General features: G+C 39.0%; 1 protein-coding gene across 1 annotated transcript in view; it reads left to right on the plus strand.

The window, feature by feature from the left end:
• Nucleotides 1-21,991, plus strand: part of SEMA3A (semaphorin 3A) — a 303,398-nt gene that overhangs the window by 248,460 nt on the left and 32,947 nt on the right. The window contains exons 7-12 of the mRNA XM_067468901.1: nucleotides 6,105-6,247; nucleotides 10,880-10,994; nucleotides 11,112-11,181; nucleotides 12,976-13,120; nucleotides 14,362-14,581; nucleotides 19,381-19,472. Coding sequence (XP_067325002.1) covers nucleotides 6,105-6,247; nucleotides 10,880-10,994; nucleotides 11,112-11,181; nucleotides 12,976-13,120; nucleotides 14,362-14,581; nucleotides 19,381-19,472 — 785 coding nt within the window. The remainder of the gene's footprint in view (nucleotides 1-6,104; nucleotides 6,248-10,879; nucleotides 10,995-11,111; nucleotides 11,182-12,975; nucleotides 13,121-14,361; nucleotides 14,582-19,380; nucleotides 19,473-21,991) is intronic.

Below are 21,991 nucleotides of genomic sequence, written 5' to 3' on the forward strand. Positions count from 1 at the left end.
AATTTCACAGTAAGCCTAGGAAACTCGCCTATTAATATGAAGATCTTGGAGTGGGTTTTCAACCAATTGTGTAGCCTGTTGTCGACCTTTGCAACCTGAAAGACAGTTGCGTCTGTCAAGTAGGAAAATTAGGTACCACCTTAAAGTGTGGGGAGGCTAAATTAACTAATTTATGAGGCCATAAAAAGAAAAAAAGACTCCAGCAAAAAGCATGCGGGGAATGCGGAAGTACTTCATCAGTGTCGCAGATGGATGATGAAAGCGACAGCTCCCCTGGCGGCCAGAAAAAGTTAAATAGCCTCTGTCTATGTCTGTATATGTTGTATGTCAAAAATTGGCATTGAATGTTTGCCATATATGTGTATACTGTAATCCGCCCTGAGTCCCCTGCGGGGTGAGAAGGGCGGAATATAAAAGCTGTACATAAATAAATAAATACATAAATACATAAATAAATACTGAATTTAATATGTGGGTATGAAACTTATGAGTTCTTGTAGAAATTCTTTATTGTAATAAATTGATAAAGAAACAATATTCTAACAAACTATCATATCAGGTGATATTATAGTCTGAAATCTGTAATCCAGAGATCTCAAAACATGAAACAGGGATTAAATTTATAGCATACATAGCAGGAAAGTTTTTTAAAAGGTTTAAAGATGATTTTTAAAGAAGAGTATTTGAGAACAGACTGATTGGGTATCTTGCAAAGTTGTAAGTAAAGTAACTTAAAGCAAGTTTAATAGGTTAAAATGAGAGCTCCACTACTAGGCATTGACATATTAGGCTGAAAAGTCCTGAAATTTAGCTGTGTGCATTCTCCATTACGGCCCAATGTGTTTGCCAACGATAATGCTGTCAGAATTATGAACATGATGATTTATTTCCTTGCTTACACAGCTTGTCTTGGTTTTGTAAAGAAAATGTATTCCCAATTACTTTAACAGCAAGATAGATGAGGTGGAAGGATACAATATGAATACCAATCTTGAGGAATATTTTCATTTACGTAATATAGCCCCCATATATATTCAGCATACAGCTACATTTTCATGTATATGTATGCCACAGTGGAAGCTTCAATCAAGAATTGTTAAAGTTTTCTGACATTTCATCTAAATCTGTAACAAGGAATTTATTTTATCTTATTAATGTTTGCATATTCTATACGGTAGAATTAATGCAATTTCATGTCATTTCAACTGCCATGAGTCAATGTTTTAAAATCATGGGAGTTGCCAGGATTCCATGGCACTGGGCACTGCCATCTTCCTGCTGAAGATGGCTGGATGACATTAACTCTACCCAGAGGTGGCCCTAGGTAATTTTCAACGGTAAGCAAACAGTATTGTGGCACCCCACCCCACCCCCAAGCAATCATTTATATATATGAGGAGAGGAGCGCGAGGTGGGTGGAGCGCCGGGGGCTTGGGAAAGGGAGCCGGCCATGGGGAAGGGATCGAATGCAGAGAACAATTGAGCGCCGGCTCTGCGCGCACACTTGGCGGCTGGGTGGAGCAGGAACGAGAGGGGCTAGGCGAGGCTCAAGGGCCTGGCCCCTTCAGGAAGAGGATCGCCCGGCAGTGAGGCAAGGAAGCCGAGGCTCTCCCCAGACTGCTAGGGCTGTTGTGAGCCAAGGGGGCGCTCCTCAAGTGGTGGTCGAGGGGCATTTACAGAGGCGCCTCTGCGCCCCTGGCAAAGAAAAGTGTACTGCAACCGCTTACTTTGCATAATGGACGAGCCGCCCCTGATTCTACCATTTCATCCTGCTATCTTCAGCATCACTTGCTGGTTGTACATCTGTATATCAGCAATGAATGGGTGTTACCACATACTGAGAAGTGGAAATTAGGAGCTGATAAAAGATGCCTGGTTGTAGTAGTAATATTTTTACTGTTAATTAATTAATTTATTTCCTCTATTTTTACCCCATCTCTTTCTACCCCCGAAGGACGGCTTACATTTTGGCAGCAATTCGATGCCACTATAAATAAACAAATAAACAATTACTATTAAAATATGTAAAGCATTAATTACAAACAGTACATAAATCATTAATTAAAACAATAAACAGTAAAAATAAGCCTGACTACACAGAAGTAATTTCCTTTTAAGGATGTGAAATATTTTCACACATGTATTGTCGAAGGCTTTCATGGCCGGAATCACTGGGTTGTTGTAGGTTTTTTTAGGCTATGGTCTAGAGGCATTCTCTCCTGACATTTCGCCTGCATCTATGGCAAGCATCCTCAGGGGTAGTGAGGTCTGTTGGAACTAGGAAAAAGGGTTTATATATCTGTGGAATGACCAGGGTGAGACAAAGGACTCTTGTCTGCTGGAGCTAGGTGTGAATGTTTCAACTGACCACCTTGATTAGCATATAATGGCCTGACAGTGCCTGGAGCAAACTTTTGTTAAGAGGTGATTAGATGTCCTTGTTTGTTTCCTCTCTGTTGTTGTGCTGTTGCAATTTTAGAGTTTTCTTAATACTGGTAGCCAGATTTTGTTCATTTTCATGGTTTTTACACCTGGCACTTCAGGATATTTCATCAATTTAACGGTTACTGTCCATGCAGTATTTTACTCTTGCAATTTTTAAATAAAATAATTCAATTTTCCATACTGAAAAGTGTAAACACACATGTACTTCACTTTTGTAAAAATAAAGTTGTGACAACCTCAAAAATCGCTTCATTTCAAGAGTTGTAGTAATGCATATTAAAACAGAATTTCATACCATGCATTTGTGCAAATGCTTCCTAAACTTCAGTGAACTGGATTTGACCCTTAAGGCACAAAGAAAGAAAAGCTCTCCGTTACTGACAAAAAGATGGACTCTGTGATCAAACGGGTTTGTTTCTTTTCATTTCTTTCCTCTCTGATTCTGATAAGTTTTGTCCCTCTCCCTAATTTGCTATTCTTTACAAAAATCAACCACAATATCACATCAATGCTAAGCTCATAAATAAATTGCTTTTAGCCAAAATACCAGGGTTTATTGTTCACGTTTTCTGTTGCTAAATTAAATTCAAAATTACACATTCTAAGCACATGAATATCAAACAGGGCTGTCATAATTTATGTGATAACACTGAATACCAAAAGAGGTAATGAAGAATATTTTTTTGTCCTCTGTTCTGCCAACTGTTGTTTCTATGCATTGATGAATTTTGTGTTATTTCATTAACATGACAGGTTAGTGTAAAAAAAAAGCCTACTACAATCATTCAACCAGTGCTTATTTCAAACTTTACTGCAGCACAGTTTTAATTTTCCTTTAATAGATTTTGTGTCAAGTTTGTCTCCTCGAGCTGTGAAAGTTAATTATAAGATACACAAAAATATATTCAATGTGACCCCAGATTTGTAGCTGTCTCTACAGCTACAAAAATGAAATTTGAAAGTGTTTAAAATATCACTGTAAAAGAAGACTGGTGTTTGAGAAATGAAGAAAAAGTAGAACTTAAAGAAAATAATTAATCTCAAATAAATGTGTTTGTATGTGTTTAAATGATGATAGATGAATAATTACTGCATCCTTGAGAGCACATGAAAACCTTAATTGTGATTCATCATTTAACATATCAAATCCAATCTGAGCATAGCAGTCAAAGTTTCCCAATGGTGAATATTTTCTGTTCAAAAACCTCTGAGAAATTGCCAATAACTTAAATTATTCCATTGAATACTTGTTTTTAATAAATACATGACTGTACAGCCAAAAACTAACTATGATTTGAAAATTGTATATTTGAACTGACCTTCCACATCCGCCCTCACTTCTCAGTTTAAGGACTTTATCACACCAGCCTGCTGTCTCACTACAATAGTATTAATGTAGGAAATAAATACATACTATGAGGGGTATTTTTAAAGTAAGGTCCGTTTTGTTGTAGACACTAGTAGTTCGCACGCATACCGCAACGAGCGCATGCGTCGTGTACCGGCATGCCTCGGGAACAACTGTGCTCAGTTTCCGCTCTGTAGCTAACCTGTACGGTTCTGTTCTGTGCTTTAAAATGTTTAAGACTATCAACTCATGCACCACATGTGAGGTTCGCTCAGTGATACGTTTTTTGTCAGCAAGGAACCTGCCTGCTGCAGAAATTCATCGACAGATTTGTGAAGTGTATGGTGATACTGTTATGAGTGAAAGCAAAGTGTGTAAGTGGGTACGACAATTCAAAGATGGCCGTGACAACGTCCCTGATGAGGACTGCTCCGGTCGTCCTTCTTTGATTATTGACAATTTGATTTGATCGCACAATTTGATTTGATTTGATCGCACACTCAAATATTTAGTTTTTTATATTTGGTTGGTCCTCTGTTAGGAGCACAGTTTCCTAAACTTTAGGTGTTCAGAAACAATGTTGTAAAGCACTGATCTCAACATGTCAGGAAATTCGTTTGGGAGACCTGTTATTGTGAAGCGCCTGTTTTCATGAATCCTTGCTTCAACTGAAGCCACCAAATTGTCTGTAGTCAAAGAAGGGCGACCAGAGCGGTCCTCATCATGGACGTTGTTACGGCCATCTTTGAATTGTTGTACCCACTTATGCACTTTGCTTTCACTCATAACAGTAGCACCGTACTCTTCACAAATCTGTTGATGAATTTCTGCAGCAGGCAGGTTCCTTGCTGAGAAAAACCGTATCACTGAGAGAACCTCACATGCGGCACGTGAGTTGATAGTCTTAAACATTTTTAAAGCACAGAACCGTACAGGTTAGCTACAGAGCGGAAACTGAGCACAGTTGTTCCCGAGGCATGCCGGTACAGTCATGACCGTGGTAGTAGATATCTACTTGATAGTGCACACAGATGGACACACCTGAGTGAATCTCACTGGAGGAATCTGAAGTGATAATTCATCTCTTTCAAGTTGAGGATGTCATAATTGAGAAACATTATTGGAGTTACCATGGGCATCATAGAAGTTTTGCCTGCAGATAGAACTGCTAGTCTAGCCACACTTGCAAAGCGATCATAAATAGCAATTGATGAACTTGCATATGTAAGCCAAAAGATCAACTTAGCATATATTTTTTTGTGTGTAATCGTATTGTTTAGTTAGGCACATACATTCAGATCATTATTATTTTTAATGTGTTATCCAATCTAAATTTGGTTATAAGAGATAATTACCTCTTCACGAATAAACATTCTAGGCAGCTGATAGGGGGTGTTTTATAAGAGATCTAATTTACTTGGAGAATTACAGTATAATTTCACTGAACTTCTGTGTTCATTTTTTTTCTTCATCATATAATTAGTCATTAAAAGAGAATCAAAACTATTGTTGTCTCCTTAAGAACAAAGGCCTTGGGAACTGATAATTATACCACAACTCAACAAATTGTCTTTATTTTTTCTTAACAAGCTTTCTGAATGTAAAGTATTTGACAGTTTTCCAAACAAAAAAAATTCCCCAGAAGAAGCGTAGAGTAATTGGGAAACCTACTTTAATGGCCAGTATAAAAAAACACAAAGACTTTCTCTTTCACATTGTCCTAGCAAGGTCACCCACCAAAAGTGATATTAGATATTCTCCACCCTAGCTTATTGATTTATGAGTTTCTATCCTGCCTCTAACTTATCTCCTCTCCCCCTCCCTTCTCCCTTTGTGTGCCATCGCTTTGCCTGACATCAGGGCATGCATTAGAAATACAGTAAACTGCATGTTATGGACAAAGACTGCCACAAAGGCAGGAAAAGTAGATGGGGGAGGCAAAAGAATGGTTTACCCCAAGGTAGCGTTCTTGCACCATCTTTGTTTAACATCTTTACTAACGATCAGCTACAACCACCATTCACAAAGCACTTTATATATGCTGATGACTTAGCCTAACAACACAAGCAAAAGACTTTGAAACATTGAAATCCAATTTACTAATGCCTTGAAAGATATCTCCAGCTACTACTACAAAGATAACACCCTGAAGCCTAACCCTGCCAAAACACAAGTGTGTGCTTTCCACCTACAGAAGCATGAAGCCAACAGGAAATTGAAATTTACCTGGGAAAGTCAAGAGCTTGAACATTATTTCATCCTAAATATCTTGGTGTCATTTCTATAATGCATATTATTATTTTCTTTTCAGATCCTAGGTTTATTAGTGCTCATTTGATCCCAGAAAGCGACAACCCAGAAGATGACAAGATATATTTTTTCTTCCGTGAAAATGCAATTGATGGAGAACACTCTGGAAAAGCCACACATGCCAGGATTGGACAGATTTGCAAGGTAACATTGTGACCTAAAGATGTGAACCTCATTGTCCTAAACATGTAAAGAACACTAAGTTTAGTCTGTTTAGAATACAATTTGGAAGGTTTTTTTTGGTCGTGTCAGGAGCAACTTGAGAAACTGCAAGTTGCTTCTGGTGTGAGAGAATTGGCCGTCTGCAAGGACATTGTCCAAGGGACGCCCAGATGATTTGATGTTTTTATCATCCTTGTGGGAGGCTTCTCTCATGTCCCCGCTTGGAGAGCTGGAGCTGACAGAGGGAGCTCATCCACCTCTCCCCAGATTCGAACCTGCAACCTGTCGGTCTTCAGTCCTGCTATTCGTATTAGACAGCTATTTGTGAAGTCTCAGCACAGCTTTTAAACTCTGTTCATTTCCCTGTTTGCTCTCTTGGAGGCGGACTGTTCCATTTTGCTGAGTTTTAGGGGAAGAGCTTAGGATCCCTCTTGAGGCCTAGTTCTGTTGGTTCAGCCCTGCTGGCTTTGAGCTTGGTGGAAAGACTCTTTCCCCGCATTCTTTTTTTTTGGCAGAGCTTTGAGTAGTTGAGCCAGAAAGTGCCTGGTCTGGCTTAGCGATCTGAAATGGCCATCCTAAGCACGTAAAAGATTAGAGTTGTACATGTGAAAGACTAGAGTTAAACATATAAAAGACCATAGATTACATCTTGTATATGCCAAAGACCTAAGCTGTACAGGCCTGAGAGACTATAGCTGTACATGCCATAGATTAGAGTAGTACATATCATAGAGAATAGTTGTATTTGCCTTAGCGTCTGTAGTTTTGTATTTGCCACAAATATTACATCTTGTATGCCTTAAAGATTATAGTACTTTCCTCAGTTATCATAGCCTATGTTTACCATCATACCTCATAGAATATAGTCTTGTTCTTTACCTCAGAGCACATACCATCATTATACCTCATAGTCTCCTGTATCATTTCAATAATCTAACCGCGCCTTTGTACTACTTTGTTTTGATTCACCATTATTATTATTTATTTACTTTATTTTTATACCGCATTTTTCAGCCTAAATTATCTTTATTTGTACCCCGCTAGCATCTCCCGAAGGACTCGACGTGGCTTACAAAGGCCAAGGCCTCAATACACAACATAACAATACAACTTAAAGCAAATTAAAACAAAGCAATAGTAAACAACAAAACAACAAGAAATAAACAATACACCAAAACACAATAAAACTGGCCGGGCCAAAGTAATGGGTACAGAATTAAAAGTGCTGATGTGACAGGTGATACGTAAGGATTATAGGGTAGGTGCAATGTGCAGTGTGCGGCAATCTTAGTTCTAATAAAGTGCTTCTGGGACTTGGTATTGGAGATTTCCTATTCTGGGAAGGCACATCGGAACAGCTCTATTGAGCTCTAACAGAAGTTCTCTTTGCTTTGTTCAGTAAACTTAATTGGTTAAATTTAATCTTGTCTCCAGAGTCTTATTTTAAAGAATTAAAGTACATATAGGGCATACGATGGTCACTGGGAAAACAGACAGACACGCGCATAGTTTTCTTTCATTTCCCAGCGTGCCATCACACTATTGAAGGTCCAGATTTTACGTGATTAAAAACAAGCCAGATTAAATGTATTTTTGAAGGCTTATTCAATTGAATTCTAATTTACTTAAATTAACTATATAGAATAAATCACATTATCCAATGTCCTGACATAATGTCAAATGCAGTTTGTTCTCAAATAAGACCAGAAATTTTAACTCAGTCTTACAACAACAAAAAAACAGGAGAGGTATTCATGCGAACTGGTCATATTATTTTAAATAGATTCAAAATAGCAAATGTGTCACTTTCGGAATCAAGACAAATGTGATATTTCTAGAGGAATGGGACTGTTTTGGAAATGTTCTTTCAGCCTTTGATTTGGATATGCCTTTCCAAATCAGACTCAAATTTGGGTTTGGGTCAAATCACAAATTGGGCCCAGATCCATGTTAAGGATTACAGTCAAGATTTGAAGAAATTTGTAGCAGATTTGCTTATTGTTAACAAGAAATATATATTCTCTCATCTGTTTACCAGTGTTGTGAAGTTATGAACTCAGCTACCCTATATTATTGTTTTTTGTTGCCAACTGAACCAACTACTATATCTGAAGAATATGGGACCACAGACACCACTGTATTGAACAGGGAAGTCAGATAATTGCCATAGCTTTACTGAAACTACATGCCAGACGCAGAGCACTGTTTGACAACATCTGTGTGTTTCAGTTAATCCACAAGTACTAGGGTTCATATTCATATGACTGGATATAGAATATAGGAACAAAATTATGTGTTTTCCTTGAGTGCAGGATATACAATGATGTGAATATGCACATTTTTTGGTTGAAATCGGATTTTAAGATCACCCTTTTAACACATGTTTTTGGCCATTAATGTAATCCAGTGTTCATTTTTGGCAAACATCATTAAGACACCACCCCTTTTATCCCAGTTTCTTCTGCATTTTAGGGCTGTGTAAAATGGCATTCAGGTCCCTTCTACATTGCCATATAATCCAGATTATCAAAGCCACTAATACACATTATCTGCTATGAATGGTATTATATGAGGATTTGAAATCCACATTATTTGCTTTGAAAGTCTGGATTAAATGGCAGTGTAGAAGGGGGTAGAGTCTACACTGCCATATAATCTAGTTCAAACCAGAAAAACTGGATTTTATATGGCAATTTAGAAGGGGCCCACAAGTCTTAACTAGAATAGCAGCTGTATCTAATTGCAGAGGCGGCCCTGGGTAATTTTCAATGGTAAGCAAACAGTATTTTGGCGCCCCCCCCCCCTTACTGGCTGTTTGGAATTGTAGGAGTTCAAGTCCAAAACACATGGAGGGCCGAAGTTGTCCCATGCCATATATATATATATATATATATATATACACATACACACACACACACACACACTAGCTGTCCCCTGGCATGCGTTGCTGTGATCCAGTCTGGTGATCTTGAAAAGAAAGTAATGAGAAAGTTGGTTTCTAATATATGTAATTTCTTGATGCTTGTGGTAGTTATTCCACAGATATATAAACCTCACTTGCCCAGTTTCCAACAGAACTCACAAGCTCTGAGAATGCCTGCCACAGATATGGGAAAAACGTCAGGAAAGAATGCTTCTAGAACATGGCCAAACTCATAGCAACCCAATATTCCAGTACATTCAAAAAACATTATGGTTTCAGATAGTGACCAGCCAATTGCAAAAGGGCCAACACTGCTCAAATCCCTCTTATTTCACGTCTCGAAGATCAAATCAACAACCCACCCATTAAAAAAAGACTACAGGCAGTCTCAAACATCCAATTCCTAGTTAAGAACAGGGGTGAGACAGCAGGAAGTGAGATAAATTGACCACTCAGAAGGGAAATTTGGTCCTGAAAGAGCGAGTCCTTGTCATCCCGGCCTGAGAGCTGTGCGAAAGGCAAAGCCCCGCTGCGGCCATTTTGGGTTCGAGCACGTTCTACTTACCTCCGGAGGCTCACAGGGTGAAAGGGGGCGGGGCCAGCAGGGCTCGGCCCAATGGGAGGCATGCGTGACAAGTCCTGCAGGCCAAGGGAGACAAAAATGCCAGCGTGCGTGCTTCTCCCAGTGATAAGAAGTGCACGGAGAAGGAGGGGCGATGCAGGGCGCGCACTTCCCAACGCCGGGAAAGGGGTGCGCAGCAGCCTTGCTGGGCATGTGGGAAAAGAGGCGTCATGCATGCCCTGCATTGCCCCTCCTTCTCCACAAACTTCCTAACACTTGGAGAGGGACACACGCTAGCATCTTTGTCTCCCTTGCCCTGTGAGGAGGAGGAAAGCGAGCTGCACTTGCGCACTTGTGAGGGAAGAAGGGAGGGAGAGCGAGCTACCTCTTGGTGTTCTTCGGGGCAGGGGCACCTCAAGAGCGCCTCAAGCACCCCCCCGAGACACGCGCTATACACAAAAGCGTAATTTGCGTACCTCTGTCTAATTGTGGAGCTTCATAATTTAAGTATATTAAAACTACGGGTCAAAAATACAGGTTGAACAATGAGCACAAGAAAAATATTTCTTTCAAGGAAACAGGCAAATGAGCTTGGAATCATAGAGTTTCTTTCAAAAGTAAAATTAACATGTAAATCTAACTGTGAATATTTTAATTTGATAAGGCCAACTCGCTTATCAATAAAAATTGTTGTCGTTGTTGTTGTGGATATTTTAGGACTTCCTACTGACTGGTTTCTCTGACCACTAGAAAAAGTTAAAATTGCATGCCATTATCAATAGATAATGGAAGAGATAACAAGCAAAGTTTATTGATTAGTCCACTGACCAAATCAACATTAAAGACAAAAACAGAAACGTACACAAATAGACAATAATCACTATCCGAAGAGATCGCAAAAAATTCAAGTCCAGGTCCATGTATCCCTAAAGTAGGAATCCTTAGAAATGTGCCCATGATTCTCTGATAAAGCAGCAGTCTTTATATCTAGTCCCAAAACTCTGTATTCTATCAAGAAGTCATAAGATGATTTAGATTACACTGGGTTTCCTTCCCCATGAATTTGTGGTCTCATATCCACAAATAAGATGTTTTGTGCTGTAAATCAAGCATTACATTCCTTTTACAGAACGACTTCGGTGGCCACAGAAGCCTTGTCAACAAATGGACTACTTTCCTCAAAGCACGCCTAATGTGTTCTGTCCCAGGACCCAATGGCATTGATACTCATTTTGATGAACTCCGTAAGTAGTCAAATTGTTTCTGTATGCAAAGTCACGCTCTGGCCAGCTACTGATTCATACTAATGTGGCTAAGATGCTTTTCTTTCTTGTCCCTTCCTTATTTTGCTTTTTTGGCAGAGGATGTGTTTCTAATGAACTCGAAAGACCCTAAAAATCCAATAATCTATGGAGTGTTTACAACCTCAAGGTAGATATCATTTTACTTATATTGAGACATTTTGGGAGCTCGTTGCTTTGAAGAGCTTTCTTTGTTAGGGTATAGCCTTTTAATAGGGAAAATGTTTTCTTAACCTTTGGACTGGCAGAATGGCAGTAGATACAAAAGGTTGTTGCATTGAAGTCTTCTTATGAGCAAGGTATATCATCACTCTCAAATAAGTGGCCACAATGTGGCCACAATGTTCAAAAGAACATGTATGTTTTTTCCTGGATTAACCCCTTTATAGACCTTTGTGATATAAGATATTATGAGAGATTTTCTAAATAATTCATGTTAGTTCTTCAGAAGGCCAGGAGGCTGAGCCACATGTGCAGAAATCATTGATGATGTGGAAGCCAACACAGAGGCAGCTCCACCACATTAAGTACATGGAAAGAACATCTCATCTATATGGACAGGAGACCTAGGCCCCATGTACACTGTCTGTTTAATGCAGTTTCAACCCTGTATTGAATAAAGTAGTTTGGATGTGCACATAATTACATAGAAAACCCTAGAACTAATTTGGAGTCCAAATGGTAATGATACAAACCACAGGACACTATAAACATTAAGGGTTCTCTTTCACATTATTTCATGAGAGTTTTTTGTCTGGCCGGTGCAGCTTTAAGTTAGCTCAGAACTTCATTAAATGGTCAGTATAGATGGAGCCCTCAGAAGCATATGGTTCTCATATCAGAAAGCCAATCCATCTACTGCAAGTTTCAATCCAAAGTTTAAAGTAGCCCTTCAAAATGTCAAACCTTTTCCACAAAATAGATAGATTACTAGGAATGCTTCCTTTAAAGTTCAAACTAAAATCCAGAGAGGAATCACTATAGCATTGGAAAAAATAATCCAAGCTCACAGGGAATAGAAGGAGGAAAGAGCTCTTGTCTGGCAGTAAGTCCAGGTGGCCGGTTGGGTGCCTCTATCACAGTATCCACCGAGATAACTGGGGATTCTGGCCGTTCTACGGGCACCTTTGTCGGCATCTGCTCCTCCTGCATCGGCTGTTGGAGGGGCTCCGGCTGGGCCGACTGGATCAGCGAAGACCTCGCTGATGAGGTGGCTGATGAGGCTGTTGTTGCCCTTAGGGAAGTGGGTGGAGGCATCATCTTTTTCTTCTTTGCCGTGGGTTGAGTTGATGTCAACTTGCCCGGCGTGGGAGGGACCGAAGATGAGGAGGTCGCAGCACGACGAGATTCCTCCTGGGCCCGACAAAAGGCAGTGCGTACCTCCGTTGATGAGTTGCAGTTGTCTACCTCGTGGACTGCACTGACCTCACCGAAGCCACAGAGCTAGTTGAAGAGTAGCACACGCATATGGTCTCAGTAGTCACCATACAGGGCCTCTTGGTTTGTTTTGATGGCTTCGAGGTCTTCGACGTCGTCGACATGGCAGCCCGAGGTCTCTTTTGTGCCGCCTTAGTCGCCTTTGTTTGGCGAGTTGCGATGCCGATGTCGATGGTCGAGCCATCCACGTTGAGGGTGCCAGTGCCAGAGACTGCTGGTACAGCAGGTACCGCAGACGATGAACTTGGTTCTTCCGAGATTGTGCCATCAAGGCTTGGCTATGACGGCAGGAGTCGGCGATATGGGTCTTGCTGAGGCAAAGAAGGCACAAAGAGTGCTTATCCGAATCTGGAATCTACATGTGTGCATTCACAGAGACCATGAAGAAAATTCCAGAAAGTCTATATAAATTTCTGAAACTGTCTATACTCTATACTTAAAAGAATGACTTCATCCCTCCTGAATTGTCTGCTTTTTCCAACACTAGCAATATCTTCAAAGGATCTGCTATCTGTATGTATACTATGACTGATGTGAGGCGGGTGTTCCTTGGTCCATATGCTCACAGAGATGGTCCTAACTATCAGTGGGTTCCTTTCCAAGGAAGAGTACCATATCCACGGCCAGGAACTGTAAGTACATCATTCATTGAATGTTCAGATGCGATAATACTGCTCTTATCCCTGTAGACATTACTCTCAACAGGACACTCAACACATTGAACACACAGAAGGGATTAAAATATTTGTCAAATTATCTTTTCATTTTTGACTCCTCACTTATTGCAGAGCTTTGGGTAAGCATTACTTTTTGCTAAAAGTGCAGGTAAATGCTGGTCTTCATTTTATAGCTTTCATTTCAAACACAGTGAATGTAAACAAGAAATCAATATACTGTATATAGCCAAGATTCTTTTGAAATCATTTAGCACTTAACTTTCCTAAGGGATGCACAATTGAAGTAAGGAATTTAAGAGGAGAAATCCTCACAGAACCCGTGGACAGCCTTGCAGTACATTCATTCATTACACATTTGTGGCTTATGGATGGCTACTTAGAAACGATCTCTCCCTTTTTAAAAATAAAAAAAAGATTACTCACATTATTCACATATGTTTTTGTGTATAAATCCTTAGCTGCATTAACAATACTTAGCACTTCTAAATTACTTTCCTTGTTCAAAGCACTTCATATGTATTATCTGATTAATCATTATCTAATTAATGAAAGTAATCAAGATTGCTCTCCATCTGGAAAATTAGAAACTAGCTTGGGAATATGAATTCATTTAAACACAACATTGCTATAGGCTACAAAAGCTATTGCCAGTTGTTGGTATTATATTAAATGGTTGGAATGTGGTATTGATTCGGAGAAAAGGGAGGCAGAAGAGAAGAAGAAGAAGAAGAAGAAGAAGAAGAAGAAGAAGAAGAAGAAGAAGAAGAAGAAGAAGAGGAGGAGGAGGAGGAAGAGGAGGAGGAGGAGGAGGAGGAGGAGGAGGAGGAGGAGGAGGAGGAGGAGGAGGAGAGAGGAAGAAGGACACCTCCTCTTCTTAAAAGTGATATCCACTTTTAATTGTGTTTGTGATACCCACTTTTAATTGTGCTTGATCCCCAATTATCCAAGGTGTTTAAAGTATCTAAAAGTGTATATAATGAAATTATAGATGTTGTTAAATAAAACTAGACATCAAAAACTAAGGACAGATAATTGAAAACTCTATGAAACAAGCAATAAACTATTTTAAAGCATTTTATAGATTTCAGTAGAAAATCGACAACTGAGAACAGATCCTCGATATTCAAATGTGAGCCCCCAGAGCCATTCAAGGAAAACACTCTCTTGACTGTGCTCTATCTTTTTCCTCCCACTAGTGTCCTAGTAAAACATTTGGCGGCTTCGATTCAACCAAGGACCTTCCAGATGAAGTCATCACGTTTGCAAGAAGCCACCCTGCTATGTACAATCCTGTGTTCCCTATCAACAACCGTCCGATTATGGTCAAAACAGATTTGGATTACCAGTTCACACAGATTGTAGTTGATCGGGTGGATGCAGAGGATGGCCAGTATGATGTTATGTTCATTGGAACAGGTAAGATTCTAGCAACTGCTTCTAAGCAGAAGGAAGAGGAATAGAAATATATATATGAAAGTCATACTGAAAGTAATGGCCTTTATTAACAGCATGAGAAATAGGCAACTATGTATGCTTTTTCTACAGTATGGTTTTTTTTCTAAATAAACTACCCATTGTGATGCTTTCGTGTCACCTTTGAATCCACTCATCAAATTCAATTTTGGGAAACTCTTTCATGCATCCGCTGGTCAAGTGTCTGATGGTATTTTACACTTCAGTTACATCACTGAAGTGAAGCTCTTTCATTCGACTGAAGAAGTGAAGGTCTGAGGGCACCAGATTTAGCACTGTAAGGCACAGGGAGCACTATTCCATATCCCATTTGTACAGCAAGGTATGATGAGGCCAAAGAAGCATGGTGTTGCACATTGTCATGGTATAACTGAATTGCACTTAGTTGCTTAACTACATTGAACTGCTTTATATCAGTCTACACCAGCATTTCTCAACCTGGGGGTCAGGACCCCTGGGGGGGGTCGCGAGGGGGTGTCAAAAGGGTCACCAAAGACCATCAGAAAAACACAGTATTTTCTGTTGGTTATGGGGTCCTGTGTGGCCTAATTCTACCTTTGATGCAGTTCAGAATGCTCTTTGATTGTTGGTGAACTATAAATCCCAGCAAATACAACTCTCAAATGTCAAGGTCTATTTTCCCCAAACTCCACCAGTGTCCACATTTGGGCATATTGAGTATTTGTGCCAAGTTTGGTCCAGATCCACCCTAGCTTGACACTCTAGGTGAACTACAACTCCCATACTCAAGGTCAGTGCCCACCAAACTCTTCCAGTATTTTCTGTTGGTCATGGGAGTTCTGTGTGCCAAGTTTGGTTTAATTCCATTGTTGGTGGAGTTCAGAATGCTCTTTGATTGTAGGTGAACTATAAATCCAAGCAGCTACAACTCCCAAATGACAAACTCAATCCCCCCCCCCCAAAAAAACCCTCACCAGTATTCAAATGTGGGCATATTAGGTATTTGTGCCAAATTTGGTCCAGTGAATTAAAATACATCCTGCGTATCAGATATTTACATTACGACTTACAACAGTAGAAAATTTACAGTTATGAAAGTAGTAACGAAAATAATGTTATGGTTGGGGGTCACCACAATATGAGGAACAGTATATAGGGGTCGCGGCATTAGGAAAGTTGAGAACCACTGGTCTACACCGATCATATAATGCAGTTAAAAACACATTATATGGCAGTGTAGATGGGGCCTGTATTGCTTCAGATTACAGGTAGGAAATCACATGTGTGGATTCCATCCTATTCCCAGAAAATAATAAACTAGCATGTTACATAGATGTTTCGGTCAAAACTCTTCTCCATTATATCTATATTATCATGCTGAACGATTGTCATGATTTTTAGAATACAAGTTTTAAATTACTATAGTTAAGACTGGCAGAGCAGATCTTTGCCTGTTCCTATTGTGTCATTTTTGTAAGTGTATTTTAGGATGCCAACCTAAAAATAACTCATTCTCTCTCACCTCATCAGTGGTCCTGTTTAATCTCTCTGTAACATGTTAAAACACTTATTTTCCTATACCCATCTGCACTCTTCACTTGATTTGAAGTTGGAGGAGAATCATTTAGTGCTCTGAGTCCATCTGTCAGTGAACATGCATTAATGAGAGTGATTTTATCTTTCAAACTGCATTATTCACTGAAGCTTATGGATCTGAAAAGAGCCCGATTCAATTTGTGTAAAATTTGTTTGAAATATTACTCCACGAAAAGCTGATCTTGAATGCTGATAAAACTTTGCTTTGGGTGCTTGAGGCTTGTTCAGAGACGGCAGCCTTTAACACGTTCTACCTTTCACATCAAAGGCTTTATAAAGCACTAAACAACTTATCTTGGTGGGATCCTTTTATGAAAGAACTATTTGTTTTAAAGATTTGTGGGTGCAAGGTGGCTGGCTGCCAGGACCCTTTGCCATTTTCCTGTTTCTTTTTTCTTTCTTTCTTTCACAAATCTTTGTTGCCTTGAATCGTAGTATTCATATATTTTCCTGTGTGGCGCCAGTGAAATCCCATTTCTTTGATGAACCTTAGTTTTCTGATCAAAGTTTTCCCATCCCTGTTTCTAATATTTTAGGTAGATTTCCATTTTAAAACTATGATATCGAAATGGGACCCAAGGTTATTCCAATGGCTTCGATTAAAAAAAAAACAAACCTTGGCCCTATAAAGTAATATTTTTATAATATTCCACCACAGTTAATTATTCCTTTTATTCAAAAAGCATTTACAGTTAGAGTAACCCTTATCCAAAATACTTGGAACAAGAGGTTTTTTGGATGGATGGATGGATGGATGGATGGATGGATGGATAGATAGATAGATAGATAGATAGATAGATAGATAGATAGATAGAAAGATAGATAGATAAATAGGATTTTGGAATATCTTCGACATGTGAAAGCTTAACGATCGGAAAGCATAGGTCTCATAGTGTTAGACATTCATACAGACAATTTTGGATTTCAAAATATTTCAGATGTTGGAATTCCAATAAGGGATGCTGCACTTCTATCTCCATCATATTTTTTCCCCAAAATTTATTTGTGGCATTTTTATGTCACTCTGTAAATGAAACTCTTTGTCTGGCACTCATAAAAATATCATGATGATGTGATTACAACCTAAAGCCCATAACAAATATTAGACAATAAAAATCAAGAGAATGATCCACATGAATTTCAGTAGTATTTGTTAAGGTTATTTGTCTATTCACAGCTTGGGAAACCTTTTCAGATTAAATTTCTCACTGACTTTTGATAAAATTGCTTTTATAAATTTCCACTAATGGACAAAAGAAAGCGGCCTTCTTACCTTAATAATCCAATATTCCGTTGTCACAATTTTTTTCTGACAGACTTTTGTACCTCACATGGACAAATTAAGTTAGCAAAGGAATGAGGATGTATATTTTAAAGGCTTTATTAATTTATTTAATCAAAGTATTTCAGTACTACTTTATATGATGGGATCTCAGCAACCATGACATTTTACTGATAACTGTGTACTACCTTCTTCACTTGCTGACAGCTAGAGTAGATAGGAAGTTCAAAATTTTAGATTTCTTTTACAATTAAAATATTCTAGCATAATTCCTCATTAAAACTCTTAAGACATCTCAAGATTATTTAGATGGTAAATGGGTATTCCATGAAATGGGGGAGGAGTTGCATTTACAATGTATAATTAATACAGTCTGACAGTGCTTGAACTGTCAATAAACAATGCTATAGAATTGTGAGAGTTGTCATTTTACAAGGAAAGACTTTGTAAAGCTTCTCTGCCAAAGAATGCTGGTTCTTCACCAAACTGCAAATCCCAGGATTCCATAACATTGAGTAATAAAGACCACCTTAACCTGACTAGACTATCTACGAGGGAACTGAATCACATTGAGTGTGTGAAAAACAGGGATACACTAGGGATTCTGTTAGTGTACCATCCACCCTGCTACCCAACAAACTCCCTGGCTGAGCTCACAGAACTGGTGTTGGAGGTGTTGTTCCAGACCTTTGATTCTAGGTGACTTCAACAAACCACTGAAGGCCAGTTTGTCAGGTGCAGCAAAGGAATTCATGGTATGCATGACAAACATGTACATATCCCAGTGGTTTCTGGGCCTACTTATTTGATCAAACACTTGATATGGTTTTCAACTTAGAACATATGAATTTGTGGGCAGAGGTAACCAATACCTCTGAGTTGTCATGGATAGGTCAGGGCTAATATCACAGCTAGAACCTACCTCTGCAGGAGTGTAGGATCTATTAAAATGGTCTGCCCTCAAAGAGTAATGGATCCTTTGAGTACCCTATAGTTTTCAGTCAAAGGTGTTGGTATTGACCTTTAAAGCCCCACATGGTTTTGGTCCATGTTATCTACGGGATTGCCTTCTCCCATACAGTCCACCCCAAACACTGAAGTCCTCTGGGGGGCGTCTGCTCCAACCAGCCAGAACACAACTGGTAAACGTCACTAGGAGGACCTTTTCATTAGCCACCCCAAGACTGTGAAATTACCTGCTGGAAAAGTTTTGATAGCTAAATCAGCTGTCAGAATTTCAGGCACAATTGTAGACCCATCTCTTCTGGCAGACCTTCCTAGTCAATTTTAAGCTATGAATTTTAATCTGCATTTCTTTAGTGGATTTTAACTTGTATTTTAACTCTGTGCATCTTGTTGTATGTCTTTTAATAGTGTTTTATCTCTTGTTTTAATAATGTTGTATCCCACTATGAGCCGCAGAGAGAGGTGGTTAATAAATTCATCATCGTTGTCATCAACATCATCATGTTAAATTGCATTACTTCATATATTCAAGTATAAGACTCCCTCGTGTATACGTCAAAGGCAAGTCTTGGGACAAAAAGTATGGATTTTGATAGAATTGTGGATAAGTCCAAGGTTAGTCCACAGAGAAGGGAAAGCACTAATGCACCTGAAGTGATCAGCTGCCACCACCATTTCCCCACCCAGGCATTCAAAAAGACCAGAAGTGGAGAGATTAGTGAATGTCAGTGCTTCTTAATTCTCCTGGCATGAACAAAGCTGTTGTCTTTCACTATTCTACTCAGAGATGAAAGAAAATGATTCATTTTTTGATAAGACCAATAGATAAGTCGGTCCAGGATTTATAAAACACAATAATTTTAATATGGAAAAATGAAATGTCTGTTGATATATAACTTCTCTTATTGGAGAAATATCTTACCTTCCTTTCTTTCAGATATTGGGACAGTTTTGAAAGTAGTTTCAATTCCTAAGGAAACTTGGCATGATTTGGAAGAAGTCTTACTTGAAGAAATGACAGTCTTTCCGGTGAGTGGCAATAAATATCTGCAATTTATTTTTTGCTGCTTTCTCTCCATCATGCTTCCCAGACAGTTTCACACTGACTATTTTTTCAAGGTGGACAAAACCAATGAACCTCCCTAATTAACTTGTCAATTACAGACTCAGTCTCTAGCCAAAATAAATCTAGGATCTTTCAGTACAGTGGGAGCTACTAAAAAATGAGACTGCCACGCCACCCAATCTCCTCACACTCACACACTGCTGCTGGAACATTCAAACCAATAGATGCAACTGTTTGCAATTTACAGTGAAAAGCACTGGTATGTTTGAAAGCCTTCCTGCATGTCTTCACACAAAAATATACAAAATTAATTCTACATGTGGGCAAATGCCATTGTGAGAAGGGCAAAGGGAAATGTTTGTTTTCAGATGTGAAGGGGTCACTGACATGACAAAGTTAATTTTGATAAAGTACACAATGGGATTGTCTTAAAGCCAAAGTTGGCATAGATTTAGATATTAATTTCCAACATACGGTACTTTTGATTTGGTAAATGAATCTTGCTTCCCCTGGAATCAATGCAAAATAGGATTTTTTATACAAAACAAAACCCCAATGTACTAGGTAAATCTTTTCATAATTCACTAGTTGTGCCCTGCCACGCGTTGCTGTGGCCTATAGTAAGAATTTTTGAAGTGGAGGTAGATATCTGGACTATTATGAGAAGTACCTACCTATTCCTCCCCCCCCCCTTTTTTTTTTCTTCCCCTTCCTCTCCTTTCTTCCTTCTCTAACTCTTTTTTCATTCCTTCTTTTGCTCTTTGGTTTCATCCTTCCTTCTTCCTTCCCTTCCCCTTTCCCTACTTCTTCCTTTGTTTCCTTTCTTCCCTCCCTGTTTCCTTCCTTCTTTCACTTTTTATTTCCTTTTCTCCTTCCTTACTTCTTTCCTGCCTTTCCTCCCCCTTTTCTTTCCTTCCTACTTTGTATTCTTCCTTCTGTTCCTCTTTCTATCCTTCCTTCTCTCCCTTCCTTCCCTCTTTCCTTCCCTCCTTCCTTGTTTCCCTCCCTCCCTCCTTCTCTCTTCCCTTCCTTCCCCCTTTCCCTCCTACATTCCTTCCTTTTTCACTCCCTCCTTTCTTCTCTCCTTCTTTCCTGTCCTCCTGCAATACTATGGTAGAGTCCCTTCTAATTCTATTTTATGAGTCTATTTAATATAGTAATATTTTGAATTTAAAATATTTTTTGTGGGTTTTTTCCGTGATGGTCACTCCTTGGATTGTGAGGAGTTTTGTTGCCAAATTTGGGGTCATTTGGCCCAGTATTTTTTTGTTTTTAAGGTACTCATTACGCCCAGAGCATTTATAGATAGATAGATAGATAGATAGATAGATAGATAGATAGATAGAGATAGATAGATAGATAGATAGATAGATTTATGAAACAGAATAATTCATTTATTCACAATACCTCACAATCATCTGCCTTTTTTTATTACAAAATTGTTAATCTTAAGGGAGGCATTGTCTTCTCTTTTTCTTTCTTCAAAGCAAGCCTCTTCTAAGAATGTGCCTCCTACTACATATCAAATATTATATAGAAATATAGGGATTTTTTTCCTCCTTGGTAGTTTTTAGAATATACTCATGGTAAAGGTCCCAAGTTGCTTCCCATACTATTGTTTTTAATCCCATGTAAATATATGTTTTTTTGTCATGTCAGGGCAACCAATCAATTGTATTACATTTCTAACAGAACAAAACAAACAAACAGACAAAATACAAAATTTGAGAGTTTGGTAGTTGATTAAATGTCCTTTGACCAGTATCTGACCACTTGGAGTGCCTCTGGTGTTGCCATAAGAAGATCCTCCATTGTGCTTGTGGCAGGGCTCAGGGTGCATTGCAGCAGGTGGTCAGTGGTTTGCTCTTCTCCATTCTCATGTCGTGGATTCCACTTTGTGGCCCCATTTCTTGAGGTTGGCTCTGCATCTTGTGGTGCCAGAGCGCAGTCTGTTCAGTGTCTTCCAAGTTGCCCAGTCTTCTGTATGCCCAAGGGGGAGTCTCTCATTTGGTATCAGCCACTGGTTGAGGTTCTGGGTTTGAGCCTGCCACTTTTGGACTCTCGCTTGCTGAGGTGTTCCAGCGAGTGTCTCTGTAGATCTTAGAAAGTTAAATATATCAGTTAAAAGTAGGGATAGAAAAGTATTTTGGTGACCAAGAATGCTTCCAAAATTATCCATTTCACACTTCCCAAAACTCTTTGCAATGTAGAGTGGACTGTGCATTTAAAATGGGCATGTTTGCAATGCAGTATACTTCATGTGCACAAAATCATGCTTATATATACACATATAGACAAGTAGCATGGTTACACTAGAAACATAAAACACACTTTATTCAAAAAGCAAGAAAAATGTGTCCTTTAGAAAAAGTGTATAAATATGTTTCTTGTTGGAAAATTGTTACATAAAATGCACATAAATTTCCATGTGGGGATTAAAAATCAAGACTTACAACTTGGTACAAGCAAAGAATGATATGGT

This window comes from Anolis sagrei, chromosome 5 (genome assembly GCF_037176765.1).
Source record: "Anolis sagrei isolate rAnoSag1 chromosome 5, rAnoSag1.mat, whole genome shotgun sequence".
NCBI classification, from domain to species: domain Eukaryota; kingdom Metazoa; phylum Chordata; class Lepidosauria; order Squamata; family Dactyloidae; genus Anolis; species Anolis sagrei.